General features: G+C 44.8%; 1 protein-coding gene across 4 annotated transcripts in view; it reads right to left on the bottom strand.

The window, feature by feature from the left end:
- Positions 1 to 7,434: 7,434 nt before the first annotated feature.
- LOC129332853 (cytochrome P450 2J5-like) overlaps positions 7,435 to 18,216 on the bottom strand; it is a 43,386-nt gene continuing 32,604 nt past the window's right edge. For all 4 annotated transcript variants that reach the window (XM_054984147.1, XM_054984148.1, XM_054984149.1 and 1 more), the window contains exons 8-9: positions 17,984 to 18,125; positions 7,435 to 14,112 (exon numbers count right to left, since the gene is read on the bottom strand). In XM_054984147.1, the coding sequence (XP_054840122.1) occupies positions 13,922 to 14,112; positions 17,984 to 18,125 (333 nt within the window). In that variant the 3' untranslated portion in view covers positions 7,435 to 13,921. The remainder of the gene's footprint in view (positions 14,113 to 17,983; positions 18,126 to 18,216) is intronic.

Raw genomic sequence — 18,216 nt, 5'->3', positions numbered from 1 at the left:
GTGTAGGGAGTTCATCCAATTGCATACCTCCTCAACTATATCAAACTCAGACAAAATTTAAAAAAGATCATCAATAAAACGACAGTAGAAAATAATATATTCCAAAAAAGGGTTCTGTGTTGGGTTTAACAAAAAAGTCTCTTCTAAACGTCCCATAAACAAATTCGCCACGCTAGGCGCCGCGGAGCAGCCCATTGCAACCCCGCGGGTCTGCAGAAAATAATCCTCTTGAAACCGAAAGTAATTGTATGACAAAACTATATCCAAAAGTTCAAGAAGAAAATGAGAAGGTGGGCTAACAGACCCCCTTTGGTCAAGGGCTATGCGAACAGCCTCCATAGCATCCTCGTGAGGGATGTTTGTATATAACGATGCCACATCCAAAGTTACGAATGTAGCTCGTGTAGGAATGACCATTCCCTCCACTTCGTTGATAAATGCTCGTGTGTCCTGTATATAAGATGGAAGATTTTTTACCAGTGGCTGGCAGAAACTATCGATATATTTTGCAAGGGGCTCCAAAATAGAGCCTGTTACACTAGGCAACCTGCTGCTGAATCTCTGCTTCTCGTCGGACAGGTGCATATTGCCCAACAACAATCTTCCTGCGAATGCAACCATCTCTGTACCCTTTCCACCCTTTTTATTTCCTAGTTCTGTATTGAATGTGTGCATGGTTCTTGAACCTTGTATATTTGAAAGTTACTAAGTAAAGCCTTGATTCAATTAAGGTACTAGTCTCCCTCCTTAATGTGCGTGCTCCAGAAACTCTGACCCTGGTATACACAGGTTATGATTCCTTAATATGTGCCAATTGCCTATTAATTCCCTATGTTTGAGGCAGTTTTGCTACCAAGAGGAAAGGCTATGCAGACTTTCAGGGAAGGGAAAGAGGAAATAGAGGGGGGATGAGCTGCCCCTCACAAGTCCTTGAGGGTTCCTGATTGGTTTACACAAGAACAGTAAGCAAAAATCCACGGTGACTACCTAACTACTAAAAAGTTAAATCCAAAATTCAACAAATGTACCACTCAAGAATCATACCCTGGTACAGGTTATAATTTAGTCACAGCTAAAGGTTGTAAACTTCCATAAATGTTTCAAGATGTCCAATATGAAGTGCAAAGTGTTAAGAAATACATTAAGAAATACATACATAAATGCAAGTCAAATCCATCTGTAACCAATTGTCCGCATGGTCATGTCTTCAATTAAGCTGCCAACAGGTAAGACTATTAATACTTTCATTGCTGAATGCTTTATATTATTGTAATTTGTTTCTTCTTTTTTTCTCACAGGAGAGGATATGCCATCCAGGCAGCGGTGCCCAATGAGATGCCTGTTTTGCTTCCTTGTATTCTTCAAAGTGTATTCTTTGATAGCAATACACAGATCTCTCATTAAGACAAGAGGATATAATTGTAGTACACATTTTGTATAAATTTGACTGGCCCTAACAGGCACGTTATATTTTGTTCTCGTTTTGGAATTTTGCTTTGCCCCTTCAAAGCTGCACTAGCAAAGGGGCTAGTGCAGCTTCCTATAACTGCTTTCTACCTAGAAATATGTGGAAGTACTATTATTAATACAGCTACTGAATGTGAAAACCCAAGGCCCACACGTGACATCACCAGACCTTACCCAATGAGTCCCAGGATTTAAGACAACAGGGACTTGTTACCCTGGTACCTATAGCTCCCCCACAATGTGCACATGGACCCTCACTATGGCCGGCATCAGCACATGGGAAGGCGGGGCAACTGCCAAGGCCCATGGCTTCTGGTGGGGCCTATTGCTTCTGACTGTCTACTCAGACATCTCCTCCTCTGATATGTGGACTTACACCCTTCCACTGCCTGCTTAGGAGTCCTTGGTACCTTTGCTCCCAGCTGCAAATGCTGCCTAGCGCTGCTGGAGAAGGGCATATGGGTGATGAACAAATCATTAGCATTCCTGATGGCCATGGCAGTGGCACTCCTAGCTGCACTCACCAGTCTCCTTGCAATAAAATTATTTGTGAGGGGAATTCGCAAGCAAGGAGAATGGCTATGCAAGAGGCTGGTAACCACAGGGATCTATCACCAACTTCTATGGGGTCCCCTCCCTTACAACAAACAAGGCTGCTGCTTAACATCAAAAAACTTTTATTAATGAACAAAATTGAATGCACATACATTCAGAGTTATGGGGATAAAATAATTACAGAGAGAGAGAGAGAGAGAGAGAGAGAGAGAGAGAGAGAGAGAGAGTCCTAGGAAGCTCAGACAGAAAGTGGGAACAGAGAGAGGGAGCAAATATATCTACCTATCCAATGAGCAGGGAAGTCAGCAGAGGAAGAGCTTCAAATGTCCAGCATTCTCAGCCAAGGGGGGGGGGGGAATCCCGCGAGGGGTTGAAACGAGCAATGCTCCAAGACAACGAAGCTTATGAAATGAGCTTGAGGTTCATTCCATGTGAGTTAATTTCATAAGCTTCGTTGTCTTGGAGCATTGCTCGTTTCAACCCCTCGCGGGATTCCCTCCCCCCCCTTTATTGTATTGACTTTTGGCGAGGGTAGCCCTTTCTTTTCTGCTTTCTCAGCCAAGGGAGCAAGAGGCTTAGGGTAAACCTCAAGGGAACAGTGCTTGTGGATCCAGAAGCGTGTGCGAAGAAAGAGAGGCTTAGGGAAGTGACCCTAAGAGAGCAGCCAGGAAGCATGCATGATTTGAATGAGGCCAAAGCTCTACCTTTATAGGTAAAATGTGCCCTGAGGTGGAAGAGCCCACCTGGCCATTAGATCAAAAGCTCCAACGGTCAGTTCCTGGGTTTGACAAAAGGGTTGCTCGCCTTGATCGGTAGCTGCCAGGGTGTGTGAAAGCAAATGCAAAACATGTTCTAGCACTGCACAAAAGGGATAGTTTGTTAGTGAATTCCACCGGAGCTAAGTTGATGGTTTTTAGGTGAGGATTGTACTTTCCCAGTGTTGTGCATATTTTGTACCTTATCTTGTTTCAGCCCAATTGGTAAAGAAGAATATGCAGGAGTCCTACTGAGGGAAATAAACATAGGCCTTTTTATTTGCTTATAAGCAAAGGAAGAACAGCATAGCCACCAGGAAAAAGTTCCTTGAACTGACTGGTTCTTCAGAGCTATAATGCTACAGTCCAAATATTTATACCCTTAGGTGAATTAACATAAGTTATATAAGTCGCAACCTTGAAACTGCATTGGTCAAGTAAATGATGGCCCCAAATAGTTTAATGGTCTCACATTAGTAGAACAATTCTAGACATCGTTACAATATGTACACTTCTCACTATCTTATCAGGGATCATCTTGCCTCAATGTTGCTTGTCCCTTTGGAACATTTTATTCTCTTGGCAACATTTTGTGCTTTGCAAGCAAAATACTATTTTTCATGTCCTTGATGCATCCTGCTGATCTAGGGGAAAGTTCAGCTGACATTCCAGCTGTTCCGCCAGGCATATGGTTGATGCTGGGCGGTGCCCCCTAGCCAGGGGAGCACAGTATATGCCCTCCCTACTAGTGACACCTCCATCTCTCATACATCCCTGGCAAAATACTCTGGAGATGGCTAAATAGGGGGTCATCTGGATTATATGCTGCTGTGTTTACATACATGCATACACATATATACATGTGTGTGTATGTGTGTGAATATGTGTACATGTATTTTAATCTATGTATTAGGATGTTTTATGATTTTAAATTGTATATATGATGACATATGTTTTTAAACTTGGTTGTGATCCGCCCTGAGCCTGCTGATGTGAAGAGGGTGGAATATAAATTAAATATAAATAAATAAATAAATTCTACAGCTACTTGTCGCATGATTAACTCAGGAAAAGATTTCTCTTACTTGCCTATGGGTATGGCATAATGCATAATAATATAGGTGCTTTTTGCTACCCATAACCTAGCTAAGTATACATATGAGGGTATCCTTTCCCTAAACTTTAAAGAGCAGGCACTTCACAGTAAATGGCATCAGCATGTGCCATCTGCCTGGGTACTCCACCCCAGTGTTCTCTCTTTATAGTAAAAATACAGTTCAATCACATAAAAATAGGAAAGGCACCTGAAAATATTCTAGTCTGTTAAATTCACTTTCCTCACCAGGAACAACTGTACATACTTATGAATGTCATTTGATTAGCTCCTCAAGTCATGGACAAGAGATCTCATCACGGGAGGAGGGAAAGGAAGGTGCAAAGTGGGAATGACTGCAAGATCTTTGTCGCATTGGACTCCTATGGGGCTGGTGGGACTGCAAATCCAATCACCTCTTAATCACTCCACACTCCTGTGTGGCATTCCATGCATGCCATGGTCTCCCGGGCGGGACTCAGCAACGGTTGGAGGCTCTCTGGTGGCCATATAGCAGCCATTTTGAATCCAGAAGCCTGGTGATATTTTTAATATCACATGAAACCATATTAGAATGGCTATTAAAATGGCGGAGGCCAGGCCGACCGCTTACAGCTTCATCAGGGAAAGGGCAGTGTGGGCAGCTGTGACTGCAGGCTGTAGAAAAGCTTATGAAGGGGCAAAGGAAGGGTGAGCAAAATGGGGAGCCTAGTCATGGGCTTGCCGGGGCTGAGCACTCTCTGCTCAGAGCCCCCCAAAACCTAGAACCGGCCCTGACCCTCACCGTACAATTGCTGGTTACTGGCCTGGGTGGCCACTGACTGAAATCACAGGAGAAGTTTTCAATGTTCAGTTAATCAGAAATCAGTTTTAACACAACTGCTTAAGGAACTGTGATGGAACCAGGGCTTTTTTTCAGCTGGAACGTGGTGGAACGGAGTTCCGGAACCTCTTGAAAATGGTCACATGGCTGGCGGCCCCGCCCCCTGATCTCCAGACAGAGGGGAGTTTAGATTGTCCTCCGCACTGCCCAGTGGTGCGGAGGGCAATCGAAACTCCCCTCTGTCTGGAGATCAGGGGGTGGGGCCACCAGCCATGTGGCCATTTTCTCTGAGGGCAACCCACTGAATTCCACCACCTCTTTTTCCAGAAAAAAAGCCCTGGATGGAACAATATCCTGGAGCTTTGAAGGAGCATACAGGCCCTTTGTAAAATATCCAATTTTTTGTAAGCAGCAGAGAGACCATTGTCTGATCGAAGAGATATATTTCTTCCCAGAATGCATGAGAATACATGGAAACAAGTTCACGTCTAATCACTTCCCCATCACATGTCTAGGAGGTTGGGTTCTGTGCCAGGGGTAGTCAGGGGTTGGTTTTTCAGGGGTCACTGGACTTCAGTTTTGTTCTGCTGCAAACAGGGTAACCATGCTGCTGTTGCTGCTGCTGCTGAATTGGGCTCTTATCCCAGGGTGGCTTGGCCAACTGATTGAGAGCACAATAGGGAAGCTTCCAGGCAGGCACCCCAACCCACAATTGTGTCCTCTCCTCTGCCCAGGGGTGGAGGTCCTGTCAAGGGTAGCGTGCTAGCCGCTCTGTGTAAGGCTACAAGCATCACCTCCCCCAGCCTGAGGAAGTTCTGTTAGTTACACTTTCCTGGGAGTCCGTCCCATTGTATGGCGTGGGCAATGGTGGGAAGGGACTGGATTGGGCTACCCCACATCAGCTTGCTTTGCTGAGGCCGTGGCTGGCTCAGTGCAAGGAGAAAGGGATGGATGTGCATGGCTGGACCAGCCCAGCAGCCTTCCTGGCCCTTCCTTAGCTGTTGGTGTGTGGTTGCTCCTCCGTTTTTTTTCCATCCTGCTTTCCCCCGACTTATTTGTCCACGCGCAGCAGATTAGGGATTTTAGTCATGCGGAATTCTTTATCCGATGTTCTCCCCACCCTTGCCCTTTTCTCTCGCCCTTCGAATCAACTTAATTTGATTGGCCAATCATGTTTTCTAAGCTACACCCACTACCCTTTCCCTTCCCCTCTTTTTTTTAAAAAAAAATGTAAAAAAACGTTGCAACGTTTCTACAAATCTATGCAGAAACATATCCTGTGTCACATGACAACAGCTGACCAATAACGGGTCCATTTTACAACACGCCAGATTTGTTACTTGTTGCTCGCTGACAGCTGGCAGCTTCTGAGGTAGAGTGAAAGTGTGATGGAGAGACTTCAGCGTTCAACTAGTGGTCTAGGCATTTCATGGAGGGAGAAAGAGACCGTCCTCAACACAACACCTATCACTAAACCACACTGCTCACAAAGAAAGCGAGAAAGATAGAGGCGGGGTCATTGGTAACAATTTTCCCTCCAAATGTCAATAGCCAATACTCTTCCACAATATCGGCGGGAAGTGCTCTGGCCTATCCAATATGTTTATTTGATGCAACGTTTATGTGTAGCAACGTTTTTTTGTGAGAAATTTTTTTCTAATTATGTTGGTTTGATGCAACGTTTATGTGTAGCAACGTTTTTTGGGGGGGGAAATAAAAAAAAAATGAAGATGTGCATCATTTGACACTTCCCCCAGAAAAAGCGATGAGGAATCGATTTTTATCCTGTCAAAAATTCCGCATGATGGACTTTGAGCCGATGAAATAAGCGAAACAAAAGCCTAATGTGGAATCGGGGAGAAGTAGATTCGTAGGACTCCACCACGGCATGAATGCTCAGAAAGTCCGATCAAAATTGATAATGCGGAATCCTCCAGTATTACTCTCATAAGGTGGAAGTTACCACACTTCAGTCCCCACTAGGCTAGCCAGCCCCCAGCCCCCACCTGCTGCTCCCTGGCCTCACTCACCTGGCTGGTATGGGGGGCAGGGATGGGGAGAAATGTGTGCACATGTTCCCATGCTCCTCCTTTGCAGAGGACGCCTGGTGCTTGCTGAAATAGAGTGGAGTGAAAATTGCCCCTTTGGAAGCAGTTTTTCATGCAGCTTGTCTCCAGCATGCATACACCGCAACTCCTTGCCTGTTGGAAAATGAGTGCAACAAGATGGAGGAAGGCCAAGATGGTAGGCATTATACTTTAGGCACTCACCCTCCCACTCAATGACTTAATGTAGGCATGATTTGCGTTCCTTGCAGAGCCAAGTAGGAATTTCTTAAATCTTTCCAGACTGATTAGTTTTGTGCTGGGTTGCTTTCTTCCTGTCTACTGCACTCTCTGGTTACTAGGAAAGGAGTTTGTTAAGGCCTTAGGAGGTCTGGGCAAATGGTTTAATTTGTAAACGTGAGATCTGGTGAGCATGCTGAGGCATCGATTGAATGGTGGAAGAGACATTCCTCAGACCAGAACCTAAGGGCTGATGGCTTTGATGATCTGGGATAGGATTCTCCCCCACTGGCTTAAGGCCAGGATGTTTGACTTCTGCCACTAAGAGCCAAGCTACAAGTGACATCTGACACAGGTTGGACACTTGTCAGCTTCCCTCAAGTTTTGATGGGAAATGTAGGCATCTTGGTATTGCAGCTGTAATGGAGAGCCGAGCTGTAAAACCAGGATGCCTACATTTCCCATCAAAACTTGAGAGAAGCTGACAAGTGTCCAACCTGTGTAAGGCGTCACTTGTAGCTTGGCTCTAAGTATCCAGGATTTCCTGTTGGAACTCCTTTCTCAACTTGAGGCTCCCAGGAACCAACTCTTCTTGCTCAGATTTTCACACAAGTCATGAGAATCATGTCACTTCTTGCTTATTGTGATTTTCAAGGTTCCTTCCATTCAAATTGCCTTCCACGGTTTGGGCAGCAACTCTTAAATTTTATTGTCATTTACGTTCTCTGATCAATTGTGAATAGACCTGGATGTCAGTTTTTGCTGTCCCTGCTATCTTGAGTCCTCAAGTGAAGGCAAGGAGACCCAGTTTCTTTCAAAACCAGTTTCTATCCTGCTTTAAAGAGGGATCATTAGGAAAGGGAAATGCCTGGGCAGGGTCTTCAGTCTTTCAGTTTGGTGTAGTGGTTAAGAATAGCGGGACTCTAATCTGGAGAACTGGGTTTGCTTTCCCACTCCTCCCCTTGAAGCCAGCTGGGTGACCTTGGCTCAATCATAGCTCTTCTAGAACTCTCTCAGCCCCACCCACCTCACAGGGTGATTGTTTTGGGGATAATACTAACATACTTTGTCAACCACTCTGAGTGGGCATTAAGTTATCCTGAAGGGTGGTATATAAATTGCATGTTGTTGTTTCAAGGACCATCTCAAGTAACACATTCATAATGTATCTATTGGGTTTTTCTTTGCTTTCAGATTAATTGTAAGCTACTTTGTGTCCTGCTTTGGGGAAGAAAGGCAGGGTTGAACTGGATACATTGCAGTAGAAGTCAAACATACTAGCCTTAAGCCAGGCAGGGGGTGATGGAGTCCTGTCCATTCTTCAAAGCCCCCAGCTATGAGGCCTGGTCTGAAGATTTTCCCTTTTACCATTCCTGTGTCAGACATTCAAACAAAGCTCAAACAAAGGGATTCCACTCAGGGTGTGCAAATTGGGAGGGGGGGGAGCCAGAAATACATCTGGAAATCTCTATTTTGTTCTGTTCAAGCAGCTTCCAGAAGAGAGAACCAGATGTGGCAGAACAACTTATAATGACACACTCCCACCAAAAAGTCTTTGTGTTTCATTTCGGTTCATACCTCACAGCACGACCACTAGGCACTGGGCTTGCACGGCAGTGTCTTGTATTCCTGAATACCATTCACCAATCGAATCTCAAGGGGAGAGAGCCCTTTAGTTATTAATTAAAATCTGTTGGCAGAAAGGGGGAATAAGCTCAATGTGCACGAGTGCATCTCCCCGCATTGCTTCCTGGGAGATGGCATTCCCTCTGCCAGTTCAGTTCTCACAAGGGGAGACCCTTCTCCACCTATCAGCTTTAGAAATGCTTGAAAGGGGGAGTGTGCAAACTCACAAGCTGAAATTCTAAAAACAGTTTCCTGGGAGTAAGCACCATTGAATAACATCAGTCTTGCATCTGAGTAGACCTGTTTGAGGGTGCATCTTGGTTTGTTTTTCAGCGTTACCCAAGCACTGGTCAGTCTCCTCCACCCATATCAGGGCACTAGAACAGGCAGTCCCTGTGAAGAAAAGTGTGTCTGTGTCAGACTACGGAGGACAGGTTATGGTAGATAGATCCCTGGATCACTTCAGCAAGACCCATGTCCTTGGCTAAATGACATTTATTCAGGAATTCAATCTTGTACATATACACCGGTCCATAGGAGTACATGAAGTAAAAGGCAGGTGAGCCTGGTAACTTCTCATTGAAAGGAATAAGGCTTCAGGCCATTGCAAAGCAATATATGTCAGGGCTTGCCGCCGCTGCCGCTGGGTGTGGCATTGGGCGGTCTGCTCCTGACATCATAGGAGGGCCAGGGATGCTGCAGGACCCTGCTCTGTGAAAGGAGGGGCGGTATACCTCACCCAGACTCCCTCTCAGTCCACTCGCTGGCCTGCTCAACCTGGCCTGCTTGCCCCCTGTGTCCTTCTTCATCCCCTCCTTCCAGAACTCTCCTCCAAACCTCCACTCTTGCATTGCACCACTCTCACTCCACATTATCACTCCTTACTCACATCCACCACCACAGGGCTCTTCCCAGCCAGCTTTTATAGGGCTTCCTTCTACTGCCCCACCCCTCTTCCAGCCCAGTCTTGGGCTGCACCAAGCAGTTGCAGCTGGGGTAGCTGATCTGGCCCCACTGACCAGCACCAGCTGTGCCTTGTTCCCTGGCTGCCCAGCCTCCCTGCCTTGGCTGATTGCTGAAGGCCTGTCCAGCTGCAGTCCCCTGGCTAGCAGCTCGGCCTCCCTGGCTGAGCTGATGGCTGAAGGTGGGTCCAGCTGCGGCTCCTTGGCTGGTTGCCCAGGGCTTCCTGCAGAGTGCCTCCAATAGCCCCACCTGGAGTGGCTTGGCTTTTGGCAACTCCTGGGCCAGGCTACTATTTTCTAGCTGGGGCATGGCTTTGGGCTGTTGGGGCTGCTGCCACTTCTCCTCCTTAGGTAAGGTCTTTGGGTGGGTGACTGCTGGGCCTCCAATCCCTCTGCCCTTGCCCCCTTCTGCCTTGCTTAGTCCCCTTTCCTTCCCCAGGGAAGTGGGACTCGCTGGCTTCTCTCTGTCTCCCCCTGACTCCTGAAGCCCTGGGCCTTTGCCTCTTGCCCCTGGCGCTGGCAGGTTCTGGCTCCATTTGCCCGTGGGAGGGGATGACCTGCTGTCCCCAGGCTGCCCCCTCTGCTTGCCAGTCAGACCGGTTGACCTACTGCCTGCTGGCTGACCGGTTGACCTGCTGGCTGCTGGCTGCCCCCTCTGTTTGCCCGTCAGCCCGGTTGACCTGCTGTTCCCTCTTGTCAAGTCTGGGGGCTGGGGCTCAGACCCCGGACAATATATTTAAACAACCCCCTCCCTCCTAAACCACAAATTCAGAGGTAGTCTGGGAAATAGCTTCAGAGTTCACACACGAGACAGACAAGATACCGAGTGATGCAACACTTCAGACATTCAAGGTCAGTCTGAACAATATCAATAGGAAAGATTGTTCGCAGCTGCTGGCTATGTTGTGGGACTGAGAAAACAAAGGTGGTTATTACAAGTTAAGGAATGTACTTATCAGTTACGACATAAGACCAGGTACAACAGTGAGGCAACTCTGGACCATACACTTAATATTGGCGTGGATGAATGGGCACAGTCAAACATGACAGTCTGGGGGAGTATGCAAGTAGTCTGTTCCATTAGTCAGACTTAATGAAAGCCCTGGAAGACTTCAGTCATAGGCTGCAGTTCTAAAGACACTTCTCTGAGAGTAAGTAAGCACTATTGAATAACATGGGACTTGTCTCAGCAGACCTGTTTAGGATTGCTTCCATAGTCTCTTTTTTCTGAGTCAAATGCCAAACATGCACCCACCCCCCTCTTTCAAAAACATTCCTGCCTGCCCATGAAGCAAAAGGAAAACTTAAGGGGAAAACAGGGCAGGGGGATTTGGACAATCATTCTGCCTGCTGCCCTGCACTTAGGAAATGGAGACGATAGACGGTGAAAATGACTCTGTTTGCAGCAGAACACTGAGCATCAAAAGGAACAACTTAGATTCATCCCTCATTGTGGGAACAAAACTACAAAACACAAAGAAATATAGTAGCAACAGGCAACAGCAGAATGCAAAGCTAATAATTTATCAGCACTACAAAATAAAAAAGCGAACATGAAGCAGGATTGTTTTTAGTATTGTTGCACTGCACTGGTTGGAGTGCTCTCTTGCTTGGGAGCTGCCCCACCACCACTGCCCCTTTACCAGTCAATTTCCCAGCATAGTGTGCATCCACGGACACTTGCCTTCAATAAGATCCATTGCTATGTGTGTGAGCTATTGTGCTTGAGGAAAAGCTCAATGGATCAATGGTTGAGACTAGGAGCAGGACCAGTGGTTGACATGATTTTTGGTTAAGCCTTGTTTCCCCACTCTCGCCTTTAAAAGAACAGAGTTTGCATGTGTAGCTGTCCAGTACTCGCCTTGATGTCTTTCCCAAGCTGTGTGTGCTCAAGATATATGGGTTGGTGGTTTCCTGGGAGAACTGTGTTCTGAGTGATTTTGGAGCTGTTAACTGCAAAAACAGTTGCCCCAAAGAGCCTGGAAGCCCTCATTGCAAAGAACAGGGCTGAATTTCATGATTTAAAAAAACTGGATTAGATCCAAACTGGCAGCTCCCCAGCCATAAAAAAACAATAATGATACATAGTTTGTTTGGAATCACGAGATCCAAAACTGAAACAGATTTTTTTCCCAGTGCATCCCTCTATATATCACCAAGAAGACTTCCTTATCTTGAAAAAAACAAAAGCTATACCTGGACATTCCAACTGGGAAGCTATTGAAAAGATGCCTGCAAAAGAAGCAGAAAAATAGAGATAAGCTGCATAAGAAGAAATTGAATCACTAATGAAAAACCAAACGGGGACACTTATAGAACTACTACCAGGGAAGAAGGCGGTAGGATGCATAATGGGAAGATACACGGCCAGATCAGTTGCCAAAATATACTCTAAAAATATGCAGAAGGTTACAATGAAAGACATACTTCAATAAGAACACTCCTGAACATAGCAGCAAGGAAGATACATGTGTAACATGGAGACACGAGGACTGCTTTTCTACATGGAGAAATAAAGGAAGACATTTATATGGCACAGTCACCAGGATTTGAACTCACATCTACCGACTAAAACAGGCTGCAAAGGCCTGGAATGACAAACTGAATTAAATGCTCATCAAGGAAGGATTCGAGCAAGGCAGGGCAGAACTCTGCCTATATACTCATGAAACATAACCAACAAATGGACTTACATTCTCACTTATGTGGATGATCTAATCCTGTGCTATGGAGACAAGGAGGACTGTGATGAAACAGCTAAAGGCTTGAACTAAGACGTTCAAGTGAAACAATTAGGAAAGATCAACTACTGTCTTGGGGCCAAGCTACAAGTGACAAATGACACTTGAACGGCAAGTGGATTGAGTGGAGCACAAGTGGAGGACAAGTGAACAGGGAGAAACACACTTGACATTCAAGTGTCATTCATCACTTGTAGCTTGGCCCTTGGTCTACAAACAGAGTGAGAGGAAGATGAGAGCCATCTTCTCAACCAGAAGCAAATGTCATGGAATTCCTTGACTACATGAAGGAGCCAAACCAGCAAATACTCCTATGGAAACAAACTACCTGCAACAGCAAGGAAAAAGTGAACCTATGCTGAACAACAAGCAGTACAGAGAAGAAACTCTGCAAGAAGAAATGCAATTTGAAGTACATGAAGTTTGACTTCATGCAAGTGGCCATATTTTTGTTGCATCCACATCTGTACAAAAGCTCTAGTGCAAACAGGAATTTTGTACTAGATCCAACACGATATTTCTCCTCTGCTTCTGACTCCAGTTTCAAGCAGAAAAGGAAAACCTTTCTTGGTATTCTAGTACAAGGAAGTCTTGAAAGTCCCGTTTCCATCTCCTAATTGCAACACAGCCCAACATTGCAGCCCAACATAAGCACAGTGACACAGCCCAACATTGCAGCTGCTAAGGGTATATTATGAAGAAAAACTGAATCACTGAGCAAAAGTGAGTGGAACAAAGTAGAGACTGGCAAAGTATCTCAATGGCTCTGCATGCCTAAAACTAAAATTACCAGCAAGTGACAATCCCAGATGAGTGGGATACATGGGTTCAGATTTGGCAGAAGACACTATAGAGAGAAAATCCACCAGCAGACACTTGTTCTTCTATGGCAGAGGAGCTTCAGCTGGAGCTGCAGAAAACAAGGGACTATAGCTATGTCTTCTACTAAGGTTGAATATGTATCCACGTCAGAAGTGTGCAGACAATTCAAAGGGGTGTTGCAAGTAAGACCAGACTTCGGAATAAATTGACCCAAATTCTCTGAAGACAATCAGAGTGGCATACCTCTTCTAAAGGCAGAAATGATCAACTTCAGAAATAAACACATAGGATATAAAGTATCACTTAGTAAGAAATATGCAAGAGGAGGGACTTGCTGAGTTGCAGTATTGTACTACAGAAGAAATGATTGCAGATGCACTCACCAACTTGAGACAAGTTGTGGACTTTGTACACAAGACCTTGAGAAGGGTGTTGGCGAATGGAATGTCTTGTGTACAAAGAGGAAGAGGAAAAAAATTGCAGGGGGCAGCAAGCTCTAGCTAGACAGGAATTTATGGAGAGTACCTTCTTTGCCCTGACAGTTGCATCGGCACTCTGGAAACAAGATATGAATTCCATCCTGTGGAGGTTCAAATCAAATACAGAAAAGAGTAAGTCGGTCAGAGTAGGATTAAGAGGAAGTGAATGGAATGAAGGAAAATCAACATTAAGAAATGCACCATTCTTAATGGCCACCATAAGCAGGAGGTCCACTAAGAATCCTATTCAGGTCTGTTTAATGGGCTTACTCCTAAGAATGTCTTCTTAGGATTGCAGTCTTTTTTGTATAATTTATGATGCACTGTTGCAGGGAACAGCACAGATCTTATAAGGATAGGGGTGCACTGATGCCCCTAGTATAACATCTTCACTGAGTTTTTTCACTCCTTCTGGCAGCTGGAAGGTGAATGCCCTCAGCAGGGTGGTAAAGAAGATGAAGAGCTCGATCTTCGCCAACTGTTTCCCCAGACACACTCGGGCCCCTGAGAAGAAAATATCAGAGCAGCAGTTTAATACTATCTTTTCTTGTATCCTCTAGAACATACCCCTTGCTGAATGTCTAGCTTGTGCTTTGGTAGGAAAATTTGAGTCACTGAGTCAAGCCTTCTTCTAGTGCCCTATCTTCATTTCTTATTGATAAAACCAGGGCTCACTCCACATTCCAATTTGTTGCCATGGTAGTTTCATTTTGGTTCTTATTTTTCTGACCTGCCTTTAACAAATAATATGCTATCTTCCTGGATTTATTCACCCAACATTCTGGGAACAGAACAAGCTGGCTTTCATAAAGGCTAAACCCCAGAAGATCATAGTTTGGTTTTATTTATTTTACTTTTTTTTGGAATTTTTTAAATTAAAACTCTGAAAGCCACGAAAATATAGTGAGATAACAGTGTAAAACAACAAGCGATACAACAGCTTTCTGATGTACAAGAAGATACAGCTGGTTGTATAAGTACATGTTCAGAGAGAATATTAGCAGTATTCAACTCAGTAGCACAAAGTAAAAGCACACACACACGCACGCACGCGCGCGCGCACACACACACATATCGAAAGCCTAAATGAAACGTACATATTTACATACATGTTAAAGATTTTCAATCCAGGGCCGATTTCAGACGGCCCTCCCCATGCCGAAATGTCGCGCGTCGTCACGTGGAAAACGCGAAATATCGCGTTTTCTCACGCGAGTTTTGCGCGACGTTTCGGCATGGGGAGGGCCGTCTGGAATCGGCCCAGGTAAGGAACTATTATTTTCTATATGATCAAAGAACGGAAACCATTTCTCAATAAAGTTCATGGTGATTAGATAATGATAAACGGATCATGTCAGTTGCTAAATTTCAGTCGGCTGTAATTAAATGTAAAAGGGCTGTTTTAGTGTGGTGCTGCTTGTGGCCAGTTGATAGTTAAGTATGTAAGATGTTAGGAGGTATGTTGTGACTGTCCTTAACTACCTGTGAAGCCCCAGGTTGTGAAATCAAGTTTCTGGTAGATGGCGGTGTGAAAGGGGGTCACACCATCTTTGGAAGGAAGGTGGGGCCTGAGGGACAGTGTCAACACCATATCAATGTTTCAGGTGCACTTTATGCCATCTGATCTCCATGTATGTCATTGGATCCAAGTGATGCACATCTATCAGCACACAGATAAATGGCCACTTTGGCATATCCCCATCACTTTATCTGGGACAATCCAAGAGGTGGAGGTGGCCCAAGGAGAGGAATTACCATACCCCATCCTACTGGGTTGCAACACCCCAGCCTTTCAAGATATCCTCCAAGAGATCAGATGTCCCCCTGGGGTTGGACCAGGATTATCAAGGCCCTTCAAAGGGAGAAGATGAAAGATGTCCAAAAGGAAATTAGAGGGTGGAACACTACAATAAGAAACACTGGCTTTGAGATTATCATTATTTCATTTATAGATTGCATTTATGAACTGCAATTGATGAACTGATGTCTTGACTTTCCTTGTTTGATCTATCCATTAGTCAATAAACTTAACTATTCCTTACTAAAAGCGTCCTCCTTTCCAACTCCAAGGGCTACCAACTACCGAGAGCTTCTAGGGCAGAGCTGAGCATTTTGGAGGGTGGCTAAAGCATTCCAGGCCCCTTTTCACACTACTTGCTTCTGGAACATCGCGAAATGTAGTGCAAAGAACTCAGAAGATAGTGTCTTCTCATGGGAGTTTTGCGCGATATCACGCAAAACTCTCGCGAGAAGACGCTATTTTCCACGTTTTTTTGCGCTGCATTTTGTGATGTTCCAGAAGCAAGTAAGTAGTGTGAAAAGGGCCCGTCAAATGTTAATCAAAAAAAGTATAGTTGACCCCGGCTCAATCAGTGAAAAACTAGGGGTTATATTGGATCCAGCCCTGCTACTAGAGAAGGAAGTCAATGCAGCAGCAAGAAAGACCTTCTCCCAATTTAGACTGCTTGGAAGCTGGCCCCTATCTTGACATGGCTGATTTGTCACCTAGATTCATGCTATGGTAACATCAATACAAGACTAGAGTAATTCACTCTACAAAGGTCTCCCCTCAAAATCAACTCAGAGGCTCCAGCTGGTGCAAAATGCTGCAGCTCGTGTACTTTCAGGAGCTCGATGGAGCACACATATCACTCTCATTCTGCAGTCACTCCATTAGCTACCATCAGTTATGAGGATCAATTCAAAGGCATGGCTATTACATTCAAATCCCTTCGTGGTCTAGGCCCCTCATATCTGCAAAACTGCATCTATGTTCTGCCATGGCAGTTCTGCTCATCTGAACAGGCCCTTCTGCAGATACCATCCTGCAGTTGGACTAAATCAACAAGTACCTGAACATGTACTCTCTCTGAGGTAGCCCCCACCATGTGGAATGGCTTGCCAGAGGAGGTCAGGAAACCTCCTGGCCTTCTGCAAACCATACAAAAATGAATTATTCAGGAGAGCTTTCTACTTAGATTTTAGGGCTGTGTCATAAGAAATTGGGCAGAGATTAGAGATGGGCACGAACAGCAATACGAACTAAAAAAAGCCATGAACAGTCCAATCAGCTGTTCGCGAACAAGCTGTTTGCAAGGCCCCTTTCTAAACAAACTCTAAATGAACAGGTGTTCGTTGCAAGCCTCATTCATTGCTGTTCATCAAGCCAGACAGTCTGGCACCTGCAATCAATTCCCTTGGAAACTTAGGCAGGGATTGTCTGAACTCTGTCTGAACTCCTTCCTATGCCCTGGAAACCCCAATCTAAGCCCAATTTAGCTTGATAGGCAGGTCTTCCTTTCAAGTGTGGAGCTCCAAATTTGTTACAAGGAAGCAAAGAGCAGGGGGGAGGGGGCTCCCAGCTCTGCTTTTGCAGAGAGTGAGGGAGAGACAGCTGCTTTTGGCATTTTGATAGAGAGAGTGCATTGGAGCTTGAATTTTCTTTGTGTGTGGTGGGATAGGGATCTACCTCTTCAAGTTCCTGGGCTGTTGCCAGGCTCTGGGCCAAGCTATTATTTATTACTGGTACCTTTCCTGCTTCCTGCTCAGGTAAGATTTCTGGGAGTGGTGTAGCAGGGATTTACCCCTTCAGGTTCCAGGGCTGCTGCCAGACTCTAGGGCCAAGCTATTATTTATTACTGGTACATTTCCTGCTGCCTGCTCAGGTAGGGTTTCTGGGATTGGTGTGGTAGGTAGAGCCTGCTGGCCCCCACGAACAACGAACAACGAATATGTTCATGAACGGGTCATGTTCGTCAATGTTCGTTATTCGTTGTTCGGGGATGGCAATGAACAATGAGCACCATGTTCATTTTTTTTTCTGTTCATGCCCATGTCTAGCAGAGATACCTTGATAAGGGACAGGAAATGGAGACTAAGCTATTGGTGAAGTAGATATGCTCCTACAGAATAGTTCGAAGTTGTTAAAGATGTTGTGTAAATTATTTATGCTTTAATTCAGAAAATTGCAGCTGTCTTCGGCTTTATGCTAGTTTTCAAATTTGCAACTACTATACCCTGTTGTATCTGTTTTCATGGAATGTCCTAACAGTTAATCATACTGTATTTTTTCTCTGAAGATACTGATTATATTGTATTCACTTGCAGTATGTAATCCATCTTAGATCTCAGTGGGAAAGGCAGAGTATAAACAACAACGATAATAAATATGTCCAAGTTCTAGTCTAAAGAATTTAACTTGCAGTGGTTTTCCAAAAAATAAAAAAACCTTACAAAAAGATTCTGTTTGACATATATTGTTAATGCAGTGATTATTCAATAGAACATTCTGTTCTTAATGCATTATTATTCCTTTTCCTACAAACTTCATAAACATGCCTATCAATCATAAGAAATTTCAGAGTTCTGCCTTTACCTGCACCAAATGGAAGAAATGCTTCTCTTTCCACAAATCTTCCATCTTTGTCCAAAAAATGATTTGGATGGAACTCCCGAGGTTTCTCCCATTGCTTGGGATCAAGAAGAACAGAGCGGAGATCAGGAATAATACTGGCTCCCTGTAAGGGAAAAAAATGTTGACTCAAGAAGTATCCCGACTAGAACAAAGAAAAGTAAAAATTCTATTTGCATTTGGATGACAGAAATGTG

This window comes from Eublepharis macularius, chromosome 6, assembly GCF_028583425.1.
Source record: "Eublepharis macularius isolate TG4126 chromosome 6, MPM_Emac_v1.0, whole genome shotgun sequence".
In the NCBI taxonomy this organism is placed as follows: Eukaryota; Metazoa; Chordata; class Lepidosauria; order Squamata; family Eublepharidae; genus Eublepharis; species Eublepharis macularius.
The sequence above is the reverse complement of the archived record's forward strand: the minus strand, read 5'-3'. Positions and strand labels throughout refer to the sequence as shown.